This window comes from Rhipicephalus sanguineus, chromosome 2 (genome assembly GCF_013339695.2).
Source record: "Rhipicephalus sanguineus isolate Rsan-2018 chromosome 2, BIME_Rsan_1.4, whole genome shotgun sequence".
NCBI classification, from domain to species: domain Eukaryota; kingdom Metazoa; phylum Arthropoda; class Arachnida; order Ixodida; family Ixodidae; genus Rhipicephalus; species Rhipicephalus sanguineus.
In genome coordinates, this window is record NC_051177.1 from 50086048 (window position 1) to 50109788 (window position 23741).

The following is a 23741-nucleotide window of genomic DNA, read 5'->3' on the forward strand; positions in this document are numbered from 1 at the left end:
GTGCCGCCTCCCAGCTCTCTCTCTCTTGTGCTGTGTGATCAGGTTGCTTGGCGACACGGCGTTCCTAGAACACGGCCGTCTTCTTCGTCTTCGAAGTGGATCGCGCGCAACTTCAAGCTGCTGATGCGTCGTGTTCCGCCTCAGATCGCGTGAACTTGTCTTCCGGTTCGACCAGTCCACTGTTTACTGATGACGTGTCGAACGACACGTCATCAGTTCCCTGTTCAAATGACGAAGTTTCGCATAAAATTCCCTTGTAGTCTGTCATCGGATGGTGAAATTGCCGCCAAGATGAGGCATAGCTTTCGCTGTTGTGCCGAGGAGAGGGTGATGGGTGCGACGTCTTCTGGGTTGGTACCTTCCTCCATGGGCGTCGGCAGCGGGGTGCAAAAAAGGCACTTGCCCCCTCCCTCCCCCCCCCCCTCCCTAAGACACAATCTTGCCGACGCCCATGCCTCCCTCCTGTACCAAACGGAAGTTTCCTTGGAATTTCAGGATTTATATTCGGAAATTCATGTATGCATGTCTCAGTCTCATTGCTTAAGCGCAGTCATTATTTATGCATGTCCCGGAAGACTATGTTGCAGCTAATTAGAGGAGCTGCCTAAAGTTGCTTGGTGGCTCAGCCGCCAAGTCCGGCAAGGCTAAACATATAGCTAGGGGTCTGTGAATAATAATTTCGGAGGTCGACCCAAATGCGAATCGCCATAAAGCGAGTAGAATCGAATACCCGTTCAGTAAACGTCGTTCGTATATCCATCGATATAACACAAGACACCACATTTTTGCTTTCGCAACAGTAGCAATATTTTGTGATATAGCGTATGCATTAACGAATAGAGCCTTCCAAAAAGGGTTAAATGACGCCATCGCTCGCGATAACCTTTATAAATAAAGCGCTGAAGTACACACTTTGTGCAACAGCAAAGCGGCCTTGTGGAAGTGCATCATATCACTGCACTTCGAGCAGCCCATCCATATATACACATACAGGCGTGCGTGCTCAATTTTACGCAACCGCCATATTTCAGCCATGGGGCCTGGATCGTGTTTCAAATTAGTTCCACGCGCGCGGTTAACGCTTGGAGCATCTTTCTCATTTACTCGCGGTTTTGTTTTGGTTTATGTCTGCAACAGAATTATAAGGGCTGGCGGTTCGAGTGATACTTATATCTGCCTCGCGATATTTTCAGACGCGCTCTCTTGTATACCGCCGCACTAAAACGCGTTAGGATCGGCACGTTGTTTGTGTAATATGCAGAGCACGCCGGGGCAACGATTTCCTCGTAGCGATTATAAACGCCTGCATGGATCGCCTCTGGCCACTTGCAATTACATGAACGAGTATATACGATGTCCATGGCTTGTTTACGGGCTGCCCACTCTGCGTCGTGTTTTTAACTAAAGGTCCTGGCGATGTTTTAGCCGTCGATACAGGTTGTATACGCGTGTATTTGGCATTTCCGTGAGAGCCTCCAGCGGTAATGGCGCGCTTGGAGATACACAAAGTATCTTATTGATTCGTTGCACTTCGTCAAACCATGCTTAAGTTAAGCGTGCGGACGGCGTTCGCGTGACTCACGTTTACGAACTTAAGTGTATATACAGACTGTCCGGCTGTTTACAATCGCTGCCTATATAACACGAATATGAACGTCCCCATCACTCTTGAGCTCCTCTGCATTGTGCATGCAGCACTCGCATTTGTTCTCTTAAGGCGCAAGTGGTTAATATGGGCGTTTTTTTGATATAATTCGACTCACGAGGCACACCAGAATACATATATCCATCTATTTGAATTGTCCTCAGCTTCAATCGTTCTCGCCTTTCTACGTACGGTCGCCAACGAACTTTGTAAAACAGGACTTAGCCGTTTAAACTTATTTTACTCTTCACTATAGCTATACGTCCGTGCATTATATGAAGCATTATTCCGCCCACAAGTCTTTTTGTGGGATTCAGTAATAACAAACATTCATTTATAAAAGATGGCGTTACACGCTTTCCGTCACACGTACTGTGAATCACTGGCATGCGCAGCAAAGTGCTCGAGTTCTTGCATGCGGTAGATGCGTTGGCAACGTTTGTTTCTTTTTAGGGACAATCTCCAGTTTAAAAGTGAGCCTGTTGTCATGGTTACGCGCTTAGTACACCATGGCGCTTCGCGTTTCAAGTCGTTCGGCCTATTTGCTACATGCACCGTCCGGGCATTTCGTCTCCCACAAGTCTCGTCTAACAGAAATTCTCGTTTTGTAGAGGCATATATATCTGTTGTTTTCTTTGCTGTCGAACTATATAAACGATCGATCCTTAAATATGAGGCTTATTATACCTTATACGTATAGAAGCGTCTTCCTCAAGTTTCTTCTCCGCATGTGTCTTTCATTTCAGCCCGCCGTTGTAACAGCTTTTCCACGGGAGGCTAAAAGTATCTACCGTATTTTGTCTTTGCAGACAACAGACGGGAGAAGGACGAAGAACATCACTGTAAGCAAACACGCTTTCCTATAATAGCTTTTGTTTTTGTTGGAAAGACGTGACTTTTCTTCTTAGCCGTCTATCTGATGTCGTTGTGTGTCAGTTGGCTACGTATTCCATTGCATGCAATACACACGCATGACTTTATACGTACAGCTAGTGTTATAAGAGTGGTATTCAAATATCGTCGTTCTGTGTTTCTGTGTCGTGCATGGAGCGAAACGGAAATAGAAGTTCTGAAACTACGTGCAGTCCAAAGGTCGAATTCACGGGGCTTTTCGTTCGTAAATACGTTGTTTGCCATTTGCCTGCAGACCTTTTACACACGTCCGATATCAGGATTAGCTGGAATATGATTTTTATACGAGAAGTTCTGTAGTGTGAGAATCCTTCAATGTGCAGAAATCCGGCAGAAATCTGGGACTGTATACATCAGAGAAAGCTAAACAGTGATATTCAATTCAGAGAAGAACACAACATACACAAGGATGGTTAAATGCTTCAATCAGAACGAGTAGTTCTGAACGTCTGCCTGCGTTACGATAGCGCTAACCAGCTGAGCGCAAGGAGATCGCAGAGAATAAAAATACGTGCACTTAAGACGAATCACAAACATAGCGCCGCACCTGCGGCCGCGCTTTTCTACGTGTCTGCGCGGTCCGCGATCGCGACCAAAGTGCAGCGAAAACGTATGCGTACGCTCCCATACATGCGGGACAAACCATATTGCAGCCCATGGCTATATACAAAACTGCTTTCAGTGAAAGAAACGAGATCCGAGCGAATGGTGTACGTCGCTTTGCGTCCCCAAGTTCCGAGCGCATCTCTCTCACGATGCTTGCGTCCCTCCCTCTGAGGGACGAGAGAGCTAGAGCGACAAAGGGAAAGAGGAAGCTGGAAATGAGATCCAATTTCACGAAGGCCCACTCAATCTAGTTTCTCTAACCCGGTGCCGACTGCATGGGCGCTCTCGCACGTGCGCGTTCGCATTCACGCACCATGTGCACTCTCCGTGTTTCGTGCATTTCCGTCCCCGCGGCCACGCAGGCTCGCGCGTATATGCTTACGCTTACGAACAAGCGCACACACGCGTGTACAGCGTGGAAAACGGGGTTCGCACATTGCTCGTCGTATAGCGGAGGAGGTTTCAGCGCACAGACAATGGAGCGGGGCGCATCACCGCGTTCGGGAGCGTAGTTAGCAGTGACACCGCAACGGGACACGACGACAAATCGAATACCGTCGCGGCTGGCCCCTTTGGGATCATCCTCCAGGAAGTTAGACGTGCGTGCGCGATGACGTGGGGAGCGCGGGGAGGGCAGGGAGAGCGTATACGTTGGTCTGCATGTGCGCGCGTGACTCAGGTCCAGCCATATTCCGTCCGCACCCGGCCCGCCTTACCTTTCGAGACACTCGTCGCATCTGTGGATCAGTGAAAATTGCGCTGTTCTCCTTTCCCCCTTCGATGAAATGGCTTTAATGGCTTTTAGCCCGGAGGGTAAGCCGAGGATGTGCCATCTGTTGGCAGGAGCGAGCGCTGCCCGCCAAGCCTCCCGGCTTGCAAAGAAAGGCCATAAAAAAATAATAGTACCCCAACTTACCTTGACGCTATGAAGCGTCGAAACCGGCGTACCATAGAAGTAAATAGAAGAATTAACGAAATCGTCATCGCTCTACAAATGAGGTTTGGTTGAAAGTGGAGGATTGCCCAGGAATGTAGAAATGAGAAGCAGCAGAGCTTTGCGTATAGAATGTGCTTGAGAAGCCGCATGTCACTGAGAAGCGAAAACGGCGCCGGACTGTCTCTCTCCGATAATGATAGCAGTCAGTCACATGTGGATCCTAATGCTGGCAGTATACGTTTGGCCATTTTCTTTGGCCATTGATATCCTATACGACAGGTTCAACACAATTCTAGGATGCATGTGTTGAAACTATTTAATGTATGTAATATATTTAATGTATTCATTGTTTTCACATTACACTTAAATTTCTATGTATTTCAATATATGTTACATGGTGCTGATTATAGTGCATTTTGTATTTATCGCTTAGGAACAGCTTTGTTTGCATCTTTATCTTTGTCCAATTGCTTTCGTATTCCTCGTTTATTTTGCTTTGTATATATATTGTATATTCTATACGTTGTCTTGCTGTACCTGCCCGAGGTGCCTCACGAAGAGTGGGCCAAGTCAGGAGACACACTCTCCTTTTGCCCCTTTCGTGGGCATTTTGTGAAAATGCCCAAAATAAATGAAATGAAATGAAATGAAATGAAATAGGCCATGTTTCTCCGTCTCACCGCATAAGTAAACTATATATCACTCAATTGAAATTCTGCATAATCGGAATTTGTTGCTGCGAATTGCGCTTTTGGGCTGATGGGGCTGCAATTAGCTTCCGCACCCGAAATGCACGAAGATGAGAGCCATCTGAATTGACGCTCCCGTTTGAGCCTCCTCCCAGAAAACTGCGCTTAGGTTCGCATTTCGGCGAAGATGTGTTAAAGGGACACTGAATAGCAAAACGATTTTTCTCGTACTAGTAAATGTACTCTTTCACGATACCAAAAACACCGCGCCTGCTGCGAGAAGACGCTTAGGAAGCGATTGAACGGGCAAAAACAGAATGTGTTTGGCGACACCACATTGAAGTTTCCGCACCAATCGCCGAGACGTCGCATGTTTTGACGGCGCCTACTGGGGTCTACGTAGTTCCTAATCGGTAAAAATGAAGTACATTGTCCTCTGAGGGGACCATAGACTTAACATACCAAGTTATGGGTAATATTGTTGCGCCAACGGTGCCAAAACACGATAAAAACACTTTGAAATCCGTGACGTCACGCGGGGAGATTTCGGCACGAAATTTAAAAATGAAACTTTGATTTTCTCCTCTATTAATAAACCTATGATGGCGAAATTAACGACATTAGAGTTCTCAGAGGACAATTTATCGATCTAGGCCGATTCATTGTTTCTCTTTAGTGTCCCTTTAAAGAAGAAGAAATGGGCATGGGCATGTAGCGCGTAGGTGAGATAACCGCTGGTCGTTATGTTAAGAGACTGGATTCCAAGAGAAGCCAAGCGCGCGAGGGGAGGCAGAAAGTTAGGTGGGCAGAGGAGATCAAGAAGTTCGCGGAGATGACGTGGCCGTAGCAAGCACAGGGCCGGGTTGATAGGCGAAACATGGGAGATGCATTTGCCCAGCAGAGGGCGTAGTTAGGCTGATGATGAGGGTGGTGGTGGCGATGGCGATGAGGTTCGGTGAGTTGACTAGAATTGACGTATTCGAATAACGTCTATCGCGGAAGCGTACAACTACCACGGACATTTGCTGCCATCTGGCGAGCGAGTAGGTTCGCTAGGAGGACTGGAGCGAGCCACCGAGGATGCGGAGGGAGAGACGGAGGGAAGGGAGATGCGAAGCGCGAGAGCGAGGCATTCGCAACAGCGGCGGCGACGGGTCCCGCCGACGACGACGACGTCTCCGTTTCCGCAGCCGACGCCGGCTGCGGAGGCGGGTTCGCCAAGGAAAGGCCGTCCCACTGCGGGAAGTCCGAATCGAAATGCGGAGTCTGCGCCGGCGCGCCGCGGAACGCCGCAGAACGCCGGTAGGCGTGCCGACCGAAGACGACGACAAGCGCCGCGTCGTCGTCGGTCCGCCTCCGCGCTCCCGACGGCACCTGCGCGTCAGAGACACACACACACGAGAGACAGACGAAGCAAGCAGGCGCCAGCGACGACTCGGCGGCGGGCGACCGGGAGAGGCGTGTGCTTTATTCTTCGCCCCGAAAGCGAAAGTTTTAAAGAAAACGAAGCAAACGTGAGAAAACCCCGGAGCCTCCCACTCACTCTGGCGCCTCAGCTGCGGCGCCCGGACTCCCTCTCCGCCTCTAGCTCTACTCTCTTTCCTCGGATTTTCTTTTTTTTCCAGGACCACCGGGACAGAAAAACGGGCCCCGGGCCCGAGAAAGAACTCGGCGTAATGTCGCGCGCGCGCGCTCTGGGGTGGGGTGGGCCGCTTCCTTCCTTCTCACGGGTCGCGCGCGCCCGTTCAACCTACTACTCTTCCTCCTCTTCTGTTCTCTGGCTTCCTCTATGCGCACTCTCGTGCTTTATCGAGCTCTCTCTCCGGCTGATGCTTCCTGTAGGCCCACCGCATCGTTCGTTCGTTCGTCCGTCCTGCGCACCAGCCTGCACTTATTCGTTCGCTTTGCCGGTTGCGTTCTCATCGCATTCTACGTACTACAACGTAAGGAAAGGAGCGCCCCTGCTGGAATGGGGCGCATACATGTCGTGGTCCCAAGTGCGATGCATCTCGAGAGGCTGCCTCCTTTTTCTTGGCCGTCCCACGGGAATACCCGGCGCACTTACTCTTCCCTCCGTACGTTTCTCTCTTTCTTTTTCTGTTCGTGTCCGCCGATGGTCGGATGTTTTCTACTTTTTTATTCGGAGAGCACAAAGAGATAGTTTTATTGTTCTATAGACGAAGCCAGGCCTCTATAGCTTTCAGCTTCGTTGCTCCACAGGCACGCATGACTCGCACTTTTTTTTTTTGTCCCAGGCACGCGATCTTGGAACCCGATAACTGCATGGGAGCTTCCTCGGACAAACATGCTTATCCGCTATTTGCCCCGAGCCTTAATGCATTCCATATCGTACAGTCGGCTTCCGGTTCGACCGCGTGGATTGGACGAAGGAGTGAGTGGCTTCAACATAAGTGATACAAGATATTAGGCAGTTTTAGAACAGGGTACGCAAAGCTTTGGCGTTAGCGTTTGTCGCCCTTGCGCATGCGTCATACGCTATCCTCTTGGGTACCCACGTTATGTTACGAAAATAGCGTATCGTACCCGAACTCTACGAACTTCCATTCCGAAACTGTCTTTTACGTAGGCTGACTACAGTCATTGGTGCGGACCCATCAACTCATGTACTGCGAAAACGGATATAGGAACCCCACCCCCATCCCGATACTATGCCTTGTTGCTATGCCTACTTGGTATTACTTATTCGTATACGTTCAATATGGGAAAACGAAACGGTTACTCTTGTATATGTATACGCGTTCAACCTGCTGCATTCTTAGTTGTATAACTATATAGTGCTTTCATATGCCTTCTTTTTTCGGCCTCTAAATACAGTCTGCTGTTACATGTCCACTTTTTACGGCTCATATGCCTGCTATTTACGGCCTCTAGTATTGAAAATCAGTAAATGTTTCAAAAAAATAAAAATAAACGACACCGCTTTCTCAACTATGTCAATAAATGGACACCTTTCCATCCATATGAAACAAAGGCTAAGCAGAAGTGACGCGGATCGCCTCCTTCAAAAACTTCCGCATGTAGCAGATGCACAAAAACACGTAATAGTATTCCTTCGCGAAAAATACTAGCGGGCTCTCCTACCTCCAGGTTATCACTCCGCTTTCTTTCTTTCTTTCTTTCTTTCTTTCTTTCTTTCTTTCTTTCTTTCTTTCTTTCTTTCTTTCTTTCTTTCTTTCTTCTTTCTTTCTTTCTTTCTTTCTTTCTTTTTTCTTTCTTTCTTTCTTTCTTACTTTCTATTTCCACCAGGTATCGCTAACGCCGCTTTTCACGCCTCCGTCTATGTACTGCATATACCTATATGAGGTTAACGCATTTGTTCCGTCAAACCGTCAAACTACATGCTCGATCTCAAGTTGGAAATTGCTCTAACTTTGTTGATTTTTGCTCTCAAGAGTATGCACGAAATTACACACGCTGCATGTGGTGCCATGCATGCTTCAACGTTCCGCACACTTGTTCATGGTCGTCGGCAGGATTTGCTTTTGGAGGCTGCAAACATGTGTTGCATTGGTTGCATCGCGGCTGGGGGAGGGGCCGGGGGAGCGCTGATGTAGCTTGGGTGGGGGGCAAGTGCCCCTTTTGCGCCCCTTACCGACGACCATGCACTTGCTTTATGCTTTTATTACGACAGTCCTTCAGACGAGCAACGTTCGATTCGAATGTTACCTTGTGCTATAGGGAACCCAAGCTCAAGTTTTGCGGCGCGACGACAGCGCCGCGCCAGCCGCGCTGCGGCTCTGTCGGAAAGCTCTGAACCTTCGGCGCGGCCGACTCAGCCCCTTTCACGGTAGCGGTAGCGCACGTGCGCACGCGTTCTTCTCTCGTTGCGGATAACTGTGGGGACGTCAGCTGGGTGCGTTGAACCGAGAGGCTTGCTGTGCGAAGCCGCGCATTTCAGCGATGGCAGAAGCGACCCCGCGGAAGCGCAAGCGTGGTCCGAAGTATTGCGGTTTAGCGGCCAGCCACAACAGTGCAGACAACACCAAGGCACGCGATTCACGTGTTAAACTGTATCGTTTCCCGGGCGTGTCGCACGAGAAATAAAGGCGGCAAGCGTGGATAGCTGACAGCGCTGTCTCGCCTTCTATTTCGGCTGTCTGAGTTCATCGCTTTCGTACGTTCCGACTACCTGAATCGGTAAGTAACGGGGCGCATGCACGCAGTGACTACAGTAATGATTACTCGCTGTCTTCTCGCATTGTTAAAGTCCAGTTACGGTTGTAGGTGAAGCAACTTTGTGTTTTGATTCCCCGTGCTCGTGAGACCTACCCGTCGTTGTTGAACGTTCACATTCGCGTTATACCTTTAGCATTGCGCGGTTGGTTGAATTCAACTGAACTCGGCACATCGTCAGAAGTTCGGCGCCTGCATTTCACGCGTCGGGAAGGCTGCTTTATCACGCCGGAACGGACGTCTGTGCATTTGCAGCAAACTTTGACATCGTTCTGCAGGTTTGCTTTGTTTTTTGTCACTTTATTAGGGTGATATATATTTAAGCCGCTAAATATAACTGGCACTTAATACATGCTTTGCAATTGCAACCTTGAAGTAACCACCTTCTGATTTTGTGCGATTTTCTAGCCGCGTTCACGCAGCAGGTTTTATACGCCTGTCAAGCCGATATCATAAAAAGAGACTACAAGCATGACGCGAGAGCCGAAAAAACGAGGCGAGCAGTTCATCTTGCTTCACAGTGATTAAAGCTCAGCTAGCTGCCTCGCGTCCTAATCGGCGGGTGATTCTCCAGCGGCACGGAGGACTTCACTCTAACCTTCTCAGGAAGCAGTGCCATGGCCGTATAATCTTTTTTTCGCACGCCGCAAACGTTTGTTCACGAAAGTACACGGCTGCTACTGTAAGCATGCCATATCAAAACAAACATATGATTCGTAGTCCACGCCGCAGAACATCGATAGCATGTACGGCTTCATTTCGGAGTGCATGTGGACCATTATTCATCTTTAACATGACAGAATGAGACTTACCTCGAGGTATACGTCCTACACGGTGTAATCGCGACTTGGGAAATACATTTCGCTTTGAGTTGGGCGTCGTTGTTATCGATCGTCTGCTCTTCACCGTTAACGTGATTGACGAGCCTTTCTCGTTTTATCAAGTTCGCTTTTCGGAAGTGCCAGTCAAGCTTGAAAATCCTTTTGAAGCCGCACTGCAAGCGGTACATTGTGAGGCGGCGCCAGTGCACCGCGAGAGCTCTGCACGTGCAAAGCGAGCGGCAACGCGGTGGAGAGAAGCGAAAACGCGCGCTGCTAACACCCCAGTTTCTCTTTTTCTGCCAGAGATGGCGCTGCCTGTCAAGAGCAGCAGCGCCGCTAAGCGTTGCTTGGGAAGCCTGTAGTAGCTTGCACATACATACATACATACATACATACATACATACATACATACATACATACATACATACATACATACATACATACATACATACATACATACATACATACATACATACATACATACATACATACATACATACATACATACATACATACATACATACTGTCACGTCGCTTCAGAGGTCCAGGCAAGGTTTATTTAACGTATAGCAACAGGGCTCTTGCCAAACGCGTCGGCTGGGCTTGTTCGCAAAAGGGACAGCGCGCGCACTTCTTCCTTTCGAGGCCTGTGCCTCTGCCTTTGCATATAACCCACTACTACAGGTGGCATTATTCCCTCCTCCGCGAAAAAGAGCATCGACTCGATGCTGCAAGGTAGTTGTCAGAAAAAAACATAAAGCAGCTTACACAACGCGAATGGACAATGGTGAAACGTCACTCGCGCACAGTCAATAAACGGTGAGGCGATGCTAATGGCACAAATAAAGGAAACAAAAAAAAAGTGAACGGTAGGAGAAAAATTATGAACGCGCAAAATAAGGCTTCATGCGCACGACATGAACTATGTCGGAGCTCGGTTGTCTTCGTTGTGTTCCTGTTGACGACGCAGTGTCCGGAACCACTTCGTAGTTTACGTCGCTCACGCGGCGTAACACCTTATACGGACCGAAGTATCTGCTCAGCAACTTTTCTGAGAGGCCACGGCGACGAACAGGGGTCCACACCCAAACTTTGTCTCCTGGACTGTAGGATACGTCTCTGTGGCGGAAGTTGTAGCGTCGTGCATCTGCCCGTTGCTGCAGACCGATGTGCAGCCGCGCGAGCTGGCGAGCTTCCTCGGCACGCTCTGCAAATTCTTCGGCGTCAGTTGTTAACTGATCAGCGTCTTGGCAAGGAAGCATAGCGTCCAACATCGTCTGAACCTCGCGGCCGTAGAGAAGGCGAAATGGTGTGAATCGCGTTGTCTCTTGCACGGCGGTGTTATAAGCGAACGTCACGTAAGGTAAAATTCGATCCCATGTTTTGTGTTGGACGTCAGTGTACATGGAGATCATGTCTGTGACGGTCTTATTTAGCCGCTCGGTAAGTCCGTTGCTCTGTGGATGGTAGGCAGTCGTCTTTCTATGTTTAGTGTTGCTTAATCGAAAAACTTCATCCATGAGCTGCGCAGTGAACGCTGTGCCTCTATCTGTTATGACTGCAGATGGAGCCCCGTGACGCAGTACGACGTGGCACATGAAGAACTGTGCTACCTCGGAAGCCGTGGCTCGTGGGATCGCCTCTGTCTCGGCATACCGTGTCAGATAGTCAGTTGCGACAATCACCCATTTGTTGCCGTCGGTAGACAGAGGAAAAGGGCCGAGAAGGTCCATGCCGACTTGGTCAAATGGCTTATGAGGAGGGTCAATTGGTTGAAGTAGTCCAGCCGGCTTACGGGATGATGTCTTCCGGCGCTGGCATTCACGACAACCTTTGACGTACCGCTTGACGCTTGCCGAAAGTCCGGGCCAATAGTAAGACTCGCCTACTCTAGCGAGTGTTCGTGAGTAGCCTAGGTGGCCAGATGTGGGCTCGTCATGACAAGCGAAGAGGACGTCGTCCCGCATGTCCCTTGGAACCACGAGGAGGTAAGCGCGGCTCGTAGAACGAGTGTTTTTCTTGTACAGGACATTGTCTCGGAGGCAGAATGATGTCAACACGCGGGATAGATGGCGAGGTATAACTGCGCTACGACCCTCTAAATAATCGATGACCGGTCGAATTTCTTCATCGTCTCGCTGCCGTCTGCTCAAGTCCGACGAGCTAAGGGCGCCCAGGAAACCGTCATCGTCCTCTGCTTCTTGGTTGATGAGATGAATAGGTGCACGCGACAGTGTATCAGCGTCTTCGTGCTTCCGGCCAGACCTATAGACGATGGTTACATCAAATTCCTGTAGACGTAAGCTCCACCGGGCCAGTCGTCCTGAGGGATCACGTATGTTTGCCAACCAGCAGAGGGCATGGTGGTCTGTCACCACTTTGAATGGACGACCATAGAGGTAAGGGCGAAACTTGGTGATTGCCCATACGACTGCGAGGCACTCTTTCTCTGTGGTCGAGTAATTCGCCTCGGCACGGGACAGGGAGCGGCTGGCATAGGCTATTACTCTTTCCTCTCCGTGTTGATGCTGGACGAGCACTGCGCCGAGGCCGATGTTACTGGCGTCAGTGCGCACCTCTGTGTCAGCATCATCGTCAAAATGTGCAAGAACGGGTGCTGACTGCATGCGCTGTCGTAGGTCGGCAAAAGCAGCCTGTTGCTCGTTATCCCAAACAAATGGCGTGTCGTCTCTTGTAAGGCGAGTCAAGGGTTCCGCTATCTTGGAAGAGCCTTTAATAAATCGTCGATAATAGGCGCACAAGCCCAGGAAGCGCCGGACAGCCTTCTTGTCGGTAGGAGCCGGAAATGTTGCTACAGCGGTAAGCTTGTCAGGATCGGGTTGGACTCCTCTGGCGCTCACTACATGGCCGAGGAACTTGAGCTCTTCATAACCAAAGTGACACTTTTCTGGTTTGAGTGTGAGATCTGCCGATCGAATAGCCTCTAGGACACTCCGCAGGCGGTGGAGATGTTGCTCGAACGTTTCAGAAAAGATGACTACATCATCGAGGTACACGAGACAAGTCTGCCACTTCAGTCCAGAGAGTACAGTGTCCATCATTCGCTGGAAAGTTGCCGGCGCTGAACACAAACCGAAAGGAAGTACTCGAAATTCATAGAGGCCGTCGGGGGTCACAAATGCCGTTTTCTCGCGGTCCCTCTCGTCTACCTCGATCTGCCAATACCCGCTTTTTAAATCCAGGGAGGAAAAATACTGGGCACGGCGTAGCCTATCTAATAGTCGTCGATACGTGGCAGCGGGTACACGTCCTTTTTAGTCACGTTGTTCAACTTCCGGTAGTCGACGCAAGAACGTAGCGTTCCGTCTTTCTTTTTGACTAGGACGACCGGAGATGACCACGCGCTGTTGGAAGGTTCGATGATGCCCGTCGTCAAGCATTTCTCGGACTTGCGTTCGAATCGCTTCGCGTTCTTTTGTTGACACGCGGTAAGGTTGCTGGTGTATCGGGCGTGCGTCGTCGTAAGTAATTATACTGTGCCGAGTGATGGAAGTCTGGCGCACCTTAGAAGAACTGGCGAAGCATGACTTGAATTCAAGCAAGAGCCTCCGCAGTGCTGTCTGGTTATCGAACGACAGGTCAGAATTTATATCGATATTGGCCAGTGACGTATCTGCGGGCTCGACTGCCTCAGATGTGAAGCAGTTTCGAACGTTTGCTATTTCGTCTGCAAACGCTAACGAAGTGTCGATGTCGAAGGTGTCGATGTTCGTTACTGAAATTTGTAACAAGCAACTGAGATCGGCCATTATGAAGCCGTATGATACTCCGAGCCGCACAAACACCTTGGGTCAGCAGGTGTTCCAGGTTACTTTCTGCGAGCGTTTCACCATTTCGTAATCCACAGCATGTGACGTCGACTATGACACTGGCTCGTGGCGGGAGCGTTACACTGTCGGCGGAAACACGAAGAACGTCGGCACGCCGTTGATCGTCCTGCCCGTCGATTGCTCGGTCTGCTGAGAAGGTGATGCGGCGACACTCTTGGAGATCAATAACAGCCCCATACTCCTGCAGGAAGTCGACACCAAGAATGACGTCGCGGGAACATTCACGTAGCACAAGGCAACTTGCTACGAAGGTAGAACCGCAAATTCGAACTCTACTCGTGCAGGTTCCCAGCGGAGTGACGACGTGGCCACCAGCCGTTCGAATCTGCGAGCCATGCCAGGGCGTGATAACCTTCTTCAGAAGTGTGGCCATTTTCCCGCTTAATATCGAATAGTCAGCCCCGGTATCCACTAAAGCATTAACCGCATAACCGTCAATCAGCACCGGTATATCGAGAGAACGCCGGCTATCCCGTTCAATCGTATCTGCACTCTTTCTTGTTCGCGTCGATCGGAGGTCTTCAGCACGTCGACTGCCAGCGACCTCGCCTCCAAAGGTCGCTTTAGTTAGTTTTCCCGGCGGGGACTGGGGGACCGAGCGCCAGCATATCGCTGGGGCGGAGATGAAAATCGCCTCGGCGACGGTGAGCGCGACTGCCGCCCGGCAGGCGGTGGCACGCGCTGCTGAGCCAGGTAGTCCTCAATGTCCCGGGGTCGCTGGCCATACCGGGGAGGCGGCGAATATGCAGAAAAGCCTCGCAGTCCGAGGCGCCGGTATGGGCACTGGCGGTACAAATGATCTGCTTCACCACAGTGGAAGCACAGAGGCCGGTGATCTGGAGTGCGCCAAACATCGGATTTCCGAGGGGACGGGCGTCTATCGCCGATGTAATGCACTGGTTGTTCCGAACGATGTGCAACAGGACCGCCGTAAACGAAAGGCGATGTACGTGTATCTTCGCAGTACTGTAGCTGCTGCGCCGACTGGAGGGAAACCGTGGGAGGTGCATGTACGAATTGCGGGGGAGAGGAAGCAGGGCGCTTCAAGGCTTCCGCATAGGTCGGACGGCGGTATTCACTCGGCACTGCTGTGGTGTTATCAAGAGTCACAGGATCCCGGAGGGCCTGGTGTAACTCGTCCTTTATGATGCTTGCAATGGAGCTCACAGTAGGTAGGGGTGGTGCGGCAGCCTTTTGCAGCTCCTCGCGTACTACAGAGCGAATGAGTTCTCGAAGATACTCGGTGTTGCTCCCGATAGCCGTGAAAACCTGAGCAGCGGACGTACTGTTGACTTGCCGCTCGTACAGGGTGGACCGATGCTGAAGCATCTTTTCCATTGTGACGGCCTCGGATAAGAACTCGGCGACCGTCTTCGGAGGGCTCCGTACGAGACCAGCGAAAAGCTGCTCCTTGACTCCTCGCATCAGATGCCGCAACTTCTTCTCCTCCGCCATTCTTGGATCAGCTCGTCTGAACAGGCGCGTCATATCTTCGACATAGGTCGTCACAGTTTCACTGGGCATCTGGATGCGGGCCTGTATCGCTCGTTCCGCTCGTTCGTGGCGATCAGCACTGGTGTAAGTGTCTAGCAGCCGACGGCAGAATTCACGCCACGACGTCAGCTGTTCCTCGCGGTTCTGATACCATGTACGTGCTCCGTCCTCCAAGTAGAAGTACACACGTCGTAGTTTCGCTGCGTCGTCCCATTCGTTCAAGGCAGCCACGCGCTCGAAGTCGACCAACCAGTCTTCGACGTCTTTGAGCACGGTGCCATGGAATGGCGTCGGAACTTGTGGGCTCTAAAGTGTGTAGCGATTCACCATCGTGCTTTCCGTACCGCTTGGGGTGGTTTGAACGGAAGTGCTCGTCATACCGCTCGAAGTGGTACGCACCGTAACGTCCGCTTCGGCTTCGGGAGGTAATCCCCTGATCCTGCGGCTGGCCCGATGCACGGGAGTGTGGACTAGCACTGGGCTTGTGGTGCGACTTCCAGGAGGGGTCTGCAGCATTCGTGAGGGCTACCCAGCACCTCCACCACTTGTCACGTCGCTTCAGAGGTCCAGGCAAGGTTTATTTAACGTAGAGCAACAGGGCTCTTGCCAAACGCGTCGGCTGGGCTTGTTCGCAAAAGGGACAGCGCGCGCACTTCTTCCTTTCGAGGTCTGTGCCTCTGCCTTTGCATATAACCCACTACTACAGGTGGCAATACATACATACAGACAGACAGACAGACAGACAGACAGACAGACAGACAGACAGACAGAGCAGGCAGGCAGGCAGGCAGGCAGGCAGGCAGGCAGGCAGGCAGGCAGACAGACAGCATGCATGCATGCATAGATAGATAGATAGATAGATAGATAGATAGATAGATAGATAGATAGATAGATAGATAGATAGATAGATAGATAGATAGATAGATAGATAGATAGATAGATAGATAGATAGATAGATAGATAGATAGATAGATAGATAGATAGATAGATAGATAGATAGATAGATAGATAGATAGATAGATAGATAGGATAGATAGATAGATAGATAGATAGATAGATAGATAGATAGATAGATAGATAGATAGATAGATAGATAGATAGATAGATAGATGATAGATAGATAGATAGATAGATAGATAGATAGATAGATAGATAGATAGATAGATAGATAGATAGATAGATAGATAGATAGATAGATAGATAGATAGATAGATAGATAGATAGATTTTCTTTCGTCCACATCCATTAGTCGGCTGCCAAATGTCTCCGTCCGACCCGCACACACACGTCATCACGGCTTCCTCCCCCCCCTCCTCCCCACCCACCGTTCTTCATAATGAGATCGGAAGATCCAAAAACGCGGAGAGGGAGGTCGCGTAGCTCCTGGGCTCGTCGAGGTCATATCGCGTGCGCCCCATAAATATACCGCCCCTAACTACAAACAAACCTTTCTCTCCTTCTCTCCTATTCCATCCCTACCACCGCTTCCGTCGCGATACCCGATCCCTTCAACCGAACTCGGCGCGAGCGTTGAAAAGGGAAAGCCAAGCCTCGGCACATAACGCGGGTATAACCAGAACCCACTTCACCTCCACCCACGGTCAATTTTAGGCATTTTCTTTTCTGTTCTTTGAAAATATGAAAGGAAAGGCAGCCCTGCGTCCGGCCCAAAAACAGGCCTCCTCGATCACATTGTTCGTGCATCTCTTCTACATTGTTATTTTGATTTCTCCTTTTCCCCGAGGCCGTTTTCTTATATCTTCATTTGTTACTATTCTTTTCACTATTTCGTGGATTTTGCTTTACGACGTAGGTATTTGCCGCGCCTTTTTCTTTCTTCTGTAGGATTCGCCGCAGCAGTATCGATCTGACGCCAAAAATATTAATCATCTGAAAAATCATAATATTCATACTGTTTAATATTAATGAAGAGAAAAAGAAAACGGGGCCACTTGGATGAGCGACGCATGCGAGTATCTTGCGGAGCGTGTTTGCTCTTTCCGACACCAGATGGCGAAACTAGGTCTCGGGGTCTCTCAGAGTGGCATCGATCGGACGAGAGCGAAGTTTACCGATATTCGCCCCCGAGCAATAATCCAAAAGAGGCAGAGAGAAAGAAAGGAACATAAACGGCGGGAAGGTTAACCAGACGCACTTCCAGTTTCCTACCCTGGATCAACGTTTCTAGAAATACTCCAAGTTCTATAAACGTTGACCTATACACTGGGGAGGGAAGAAATGAAAGAACGCAAGGGGGTGCGGTTGGACCGATTACGAAGAGAAAATAAAGTGATAGGAGAGCGAACCTTTATTGACCTAACAATGCCTGAGAATGTGTGCGTCGGAACATTATTTCAATTTTTTTTGGTTTTGTCCTACGTCATCCACTATTTCTTTATTTTGTATTTTCTTTCATGCTTGTAGTAATTCTATCTATCTATCTATCTATCTATCTATCTATCTATCTATCTATCTATCTATCTATCTATCTATCTATCTATCTATCTATCTATCTATCTATCTATCTATCTATCTATCTATCTATCTATCTATCTATCCGTGTTAATTAACAATTAAATTCGGTGAATTTTTTTACTTTTTGACGTGTATACTGCTAGCTACGACTTCATTGTGTAGTCCTGTGTGGTTATGCGGGGTGTTTGATACGCTTCGTCGGACATTCACGTTTGCAGGGCGGGATGGCGGCCAGTTCTTTTTTCTTCCTCCTCTTTTCTCACTCGATTTTATTTCGAGCGCAGTTTACACATGCAGTGAAGAGGAGAACTGTCATCCGCAAAGACGCAACTGATAAAATTGAATAAATTTGTTGTGCATACGAGCTCAAAACCGAGCTATGCCAGTAGAAACTACGCAAGGAGAAAAATAAAACAAATCTTGGCGATAAATGAACCGTATACTTAGCCGTTAGTTTCCGCGCTTCAAGTGACACATAAGAGCGAAAGAAGAGAGCGATATAATAATAATATCTGGGGTTTAACGTCCCAAAACCACGATATGATTATGAGAGACGCCGTAGTGGAGGGCTCCGGAAATTTCGACCACCTGGGGTTCTTTAACGTGCACCTAAATCTAAGTACACGGGCCTCAAACATTTTCGCCTCCATCGTAAATGCAGCCGCCGCGGCCGGGATTCGATCCCGCGACCTTCGGGTCAGCAGTCGAGCGCCATAACCACTAGACCACCGCGGCGGGGCAAAGAAGAGAGCGAATGTGTCTCTGTGTGTGCGTGCGGGGGTGAGAGTTAGCGGTGCGGAGGTGAAACCGACCTCCAGATGTCAATCATCTCTCCCGCATACGGGGCCCTATTTCGTACGGAGTTTTCAGGTTTGGCCCGTCGAATTAGGTTTGGCTTCTGACTGCGCGGACACGTTCAAAACTGCGTATGCACCAAGAAAAAGAATAGAACGGCCCAAATATTATTCAGACCCCCCCCCTCCTTTTTATCTCGTTTCATGCACTGCTTTCTCTCTCTCTCTCTCTTTCTTTCTATGTATGTGGACACCGTATCCACGTGAGTATACGGGCAGGCAAAAGCGGAATGCAGGGGAAATAAGAGGAAACGTGGGGAGGGAGTCATTTTTTTGTTTTTTTATCTCGATCATGTTCGCGATTCTTTCTATATTCGCGCTTATTTGAACTAGCTAACGTGACGGTCGTTGGATGGCGGGCGTCTCACGCGGGGGCCACTTTCGACGACAGCTCGTGCACCGACGGACAGATGGCCCGCGTGAGTGTGTTTGCTCGACCCGAAAAAAAAAATATGAAAAAGAATATGCGTATAGGTGCACGGTTGCGGAGGCAATCAGATACGCCGGTCTAGGGACTCGTATCACTGAAAAGCGTTTTTTTATTCTTTTTTCCATTTTCTCCGTTACAATTTCAGTAGCGCGCGTGTTTTGCCGCGGTCACGTGGTCGATTGTGCTAGCCCGACGATGTGTCTGTCACAGTTCCTCAACTAGCACGCAGTCCATGTCGCGCCTGACTGCGAGCTGTCAATGCGAATTCTGGCTAAGTCGCTGGCATAGGACTCGTTACACATCGACAGTTTTGGTGTGTCTAGTTTGACAGCCGCGTTCGTTTTGTTCTGGTTGACATGGGTAGGCAGATGCTCGCTTCTTTCATTTGACGGCACACGCGTTGTGAGAACGTTGTGAGAACGTTGTGAGAACGCGTTGTGTGTGTGGGGGGGGGGGGGTTGGGGGGTTCTAACCCCCCCCCCCGCAATTTTTCAGGTTTGCTTGCGTATATATACACGCGCACATACAAACGCAAGCACGAACATACATAAAGTATGGTTGAACCCCCCCCCCCCCGAAAAAAATTTCTGGCTACGCCCCTGGTTCTGGCTTCATTCAGTCCATTTTATATCACACGTTTAGTAATTAGGTCCAATGCCTAGTTGTTTCTATATCTTGATACGTCTGTCGTGCTGATTAGTGTCACTGTAGCGGCAGGATTTGTGCATATATCTCTTTGTACGTATAAGCTCTTATAATAATATCTGGGGTTTAACGTCCCAAAACCACGATATGATTATGAGAAACGCTGTAGTGGAGGGCTCCGGAAATTTCGACCACCTGGAGTTCTTTAACGTGCATCTAAATCTAAGCACACGGGCCTCAAACATTCTCGCCTCCATTGAAGATGCAACCGCCGCGGCCGTGATTCGATCCCGCGACCTTCGGTTCAGCAGTCGAGCGCCATAACCACTAGACCACCGTGGCGGGGCCGTATGCGCTTTTAACGACCAGCTTCGTACTAACTAACGAAGAAATAAGCAGGGATACGCGCGTCAGACTTGTCTATTTCTGTACTTATCTGACTTCAAGAAAGGCAACATATATAGTGTTTTGCAACAGTGCCGCTATGTCTGTGTCTCCTCTCCTTCCTTACCTACCCCCCCCCCCTCCGTTCCTTCCTCCGAACTTGAAATACTGTAGCTGCCCTAACAAATGTTGTGTACACACTAGAGCTGTGCACGTGCCGTATTTCCGAGCCCGAGCCCGGCCCGGGCCCGCTGACTTTGCCGAAGGCCCGCCCGAGCCCGACAGCAAAGGGCTGCGAGCCCGCCCGGCCCGGCCCAACGTACGAAAACACAATCCCGGGCCCGGCCCGGCCCGGTCCGGCTTTTTGAAGGTTCGCTGCGAAAACAAAACATCGTTTGCCGGTAATTTGGCAATTTATTGAGCATATATACCAAATATGATCAAACGACACACGATGAACTGTCTCTATTAGGTACATGGATTACAAATTGTCGTGCGAAAACAGCAAGCAGTCCAACGATTCCGGCTTCAACGAAGTGCGGCGCTTTTGCATTATGTAGCCGGCTGAACTGAAGTTACGTTCGCTGCTTGCACTCGTCGCCAGAATTGCTAATATCTTTTTTTCCAGCCTTGCAAGCTTGAGATATCTCTGCTGCTTGTTTTTCCAGAAGTCTAAAACTTCAGATGAACAGGAGGGCGATTCCATAGAGAGATAATCGGAGAGCTCATCTTTTGTAACTGCTACATTCTCACCACTGTCGCTCCACTCGCTGAACAACTGCAATGGAAAGGAAAAGCGGTAAAGGGCGGTCGCGGAAAAGGCGCTGTTTGCGTGCTGGAATACAATTCCCACTCATTATATTTGGGGCTTGAGTCGGGCTTTGCGCCGGGCCCGAGCCCGGCCCGATAAAACTCCAAGTAGCCCGAGCCCGGCCCGGGCCCGTGGTGAAAATACGTCGGCCCGCGGGCCGGGTCGGGCTTTCGGGCTACCCGGAGCCCGTGCACACCTCTAGTATACACACACACACACACACACACACACACACACACACACACACACACACACACACGCGCGCGCGCGCGCGCACGCACGCACAATGTACAGCGTGAATCAATTGCCCCATATAAAAGCTAGCAACCTTATTATCATAGAGCGAACAAAGCGAATAATTCAATTGTGCTATATAACAGATACACCTACCGAATATGTACGTTCCAGGAACTAGCACGTTCCTTTCTTGCGCGAGCCCGTTTTTCAATACGAGGCAGTAAAATCAGGCAGTGAGCATATCGCCGCTGTATAGAACATCACCGTGCAAACGACCTTGCACGTCGAGCGCTCGAAAACTATCTTCCACACTATATGCGCCGCGCTGCGGCACACGCACGCATCACCACTGTTGGTACAGGCTCATCAGCCGCACGCGGGATGACATGAAATAGGAGACGAAAGAAGAAAGTAAGCGGTGGAGGGTGTATTCGTTCACACCGCGCATCCATGCAAGCTGACGACAGGCGGCATGGTCTCCGGACGTCACACGAACCGACGATGCGCCGACACGAGCCGGTAACATACGACGTTCACTATGTATGTCCTCGCCCCGCTGCAGCCCCCTCATCACCACTCCCACAACTTTTTCCTCCTTCGCTCATGAACGCTCGTCGCGATCACTTGTTTCACCGCTCGTGGACGACACTGTCGCGTGCTGCGCGTTTGGCGCGGGAACGGAAGAGTGCATGTGTGCGGAAGGTGCTGACAGAAAGCGGAAATATATTCGGCGCTTTCTAAAATAGCCAGTCCTCTCTCTCTTTTCGTATACTCCCTAAAAACCTTTTGTTCCTCAGGAAGTTTTTTTTTTTCTCCTCTCTTTGAGCAGCCTGCGCTTCCCATGGTTCTCCGTACGTATAGTATAAACGTGACCTATACGCCGCTTTCAGATCACCGAGAAGTGAAGAGCCATACAAAAACAAGCTGCACTGACGACGGGAGAGAGTATCTCCGCAGCAGTATAGGGAACAAGGGGAGGAGTGGCGGCTTCGAACAGAGGATGGGTTGACGCAGTGAATGGGGAGAAATCCCGGCGAAACAATCGCCCCTTCGTCGTCGTCGACGGGGGAAGCCCATGGCAGCGGGCAGGCGGCGTGTGTACACACATATATATATATAAGAGTGAGAAAGACGGCCAACTATTTGGTCAAGGGGGATTCGAAACTGCCTGCTGCGCGCCAAACCCGCTAGGTATATACACTTTAGGACCAACAGTGAATTGAGAGAAAAAGAGGGAAAAAGTCAGCCAGCGGACGCGTTTGCCCGCAGTTGAAAACTGCCCGAAAACGTGCGATAGCTGCAGAAAAAGCTGCTCCCGTATATGCACGCGCAATTAAACGAAACGTGCACGCCTTCTTTCTGTGTAACGGTTCGGATATGGGGGGGGGGGGGGGGGAGTTGAGAAAGGGCGGCGAGAATTTATACGGCAACCGCCCACTGCTGTGTGCATATCGTGGGGGACAATTTTAAAATAAAGAAAACAAAACTGACCGCGCGCCACAGACTTTATGCTAATCCCTTGCGACCCGCATAGATATATATGTGGGATTTCCACGTCCATCGCTGCAGCAGCGGGCAAACCTGTTTCAACTCCTCCTGTCGGCCTGCCCCGTTTGAATGCGCGCGGCTCTCTCTCGGGGCGGTCGCCTATTGCGCCGGCTTCTCATAAAACGCACAATGGCAAAGTCAAGAACGCAATGCACGGATCACAATGAGCCCGTGTCGCGGCTGTATATCTCTTTTCTCATTGCAGAAATGTCAACGCCGTCCACGCGCTCTGACGTCCATGGGGTCGCATTAAATCTTCCGCGAGTGCGCGTTGGGAGAGAGTATTTTGCCCGGTTAAACGGCTATTCGCCACTCGACCGAAAAAAAAGCGTAACTTTTGAAGCCGAGCTTAAGGTTCTTCCTTTTTGTTGCGTTGCTCATTATCATAATTTTCTTCTTTTTTTTTAGTTTTCGCACGTGAGAACCTTGGGAAGAGGCGAAGGCAAATAGTACGTCCTCGAAATCTTGATTGCAAATGAAATGGCATTTTCACATGCACGTGTTAATTTCTTTATGTTTACTCTTACATTCTTAGTAGATCCAGGCCTTACCTCCTTCTTCCTTTCTTTTTTGAAACCTGATACATGCGATGACCTCGAGTATAAATGTTTAAAACCCAAATGTTCAACAGATAGCGCTCACTCCGGCGCCAGCATTTAATGAACAAAAATGATCGTAAAGATAGAGCAAACGCGAGGCTTTAATAACTGTAGTAGAGGGTTATTAGCTCAGACTGGGTAGGCAACCGTTTTGCCGCTGCCCTGTATCAAACTGGGTGTCATCGCCATCAACAACAGCAACGCGCATAGACAGAGATTTAGCGTTTTCGTTCAGCTGATTACGCTTGGTCTGGGAAATGCTTCCGACCAGTACAAAATAAAAAAACACATATTTACTTCTTACCTGTGCCTTAGCTTCAGTATTTGAAGTTTGCGGAGTCCCTGCCAGCCGTCTAATTTCCCACATTTCTCACAAGCCTTTCGCCATGTCCCCAAAATACCGAACCCTTTACAAACAGTAGCGTTGGCCGGACAGAATACAATATTGTAAAAGAAAGTTTCAAAATCAATGTACGCGACTTCAGGTTGTATACATACACGGGGAGATGCCAACGCATGCCGATAGCCGAGTCAATCACCGGAAAATCAGGGAAAAGACCCCAGCCAACCAGACTAATCTGCATATGAGACTCGTTCAGCAGAAGAAGA

At 49.7% G+C, this 23741-nt stretch overlaps 1 protein-coding gene across 6 annotated transcripts in view; it reads left to right on the top strand.

Annotated features, from left to right (window-relative positions):
* The window catches only part of LOC119382912 (dachshund homolog 2), an 88664-nt gene that overhangs the window by 20651 nt on the left and 44272 nt on the right, over window positions 1-23741 (top strand). For 3 of the 6 annotated variants that reach the window (XM_049412343.1, XM_049412345.1, XM_037650823.2), the window contains exon 2: window positions 2455-2487. The exons of the other annotated variants lie outside the window; for them this stretch is intronic. In XM_049412343.1, the coding sequence (XP_049268300.1) occupies window positions 2455-2487 (33 nt within the window). The remainder of the gene's footprint in view (window positions 1-2454; window positions 2488-23741) is intronic. 6 annotated transcript variants of the gene reach the window in all.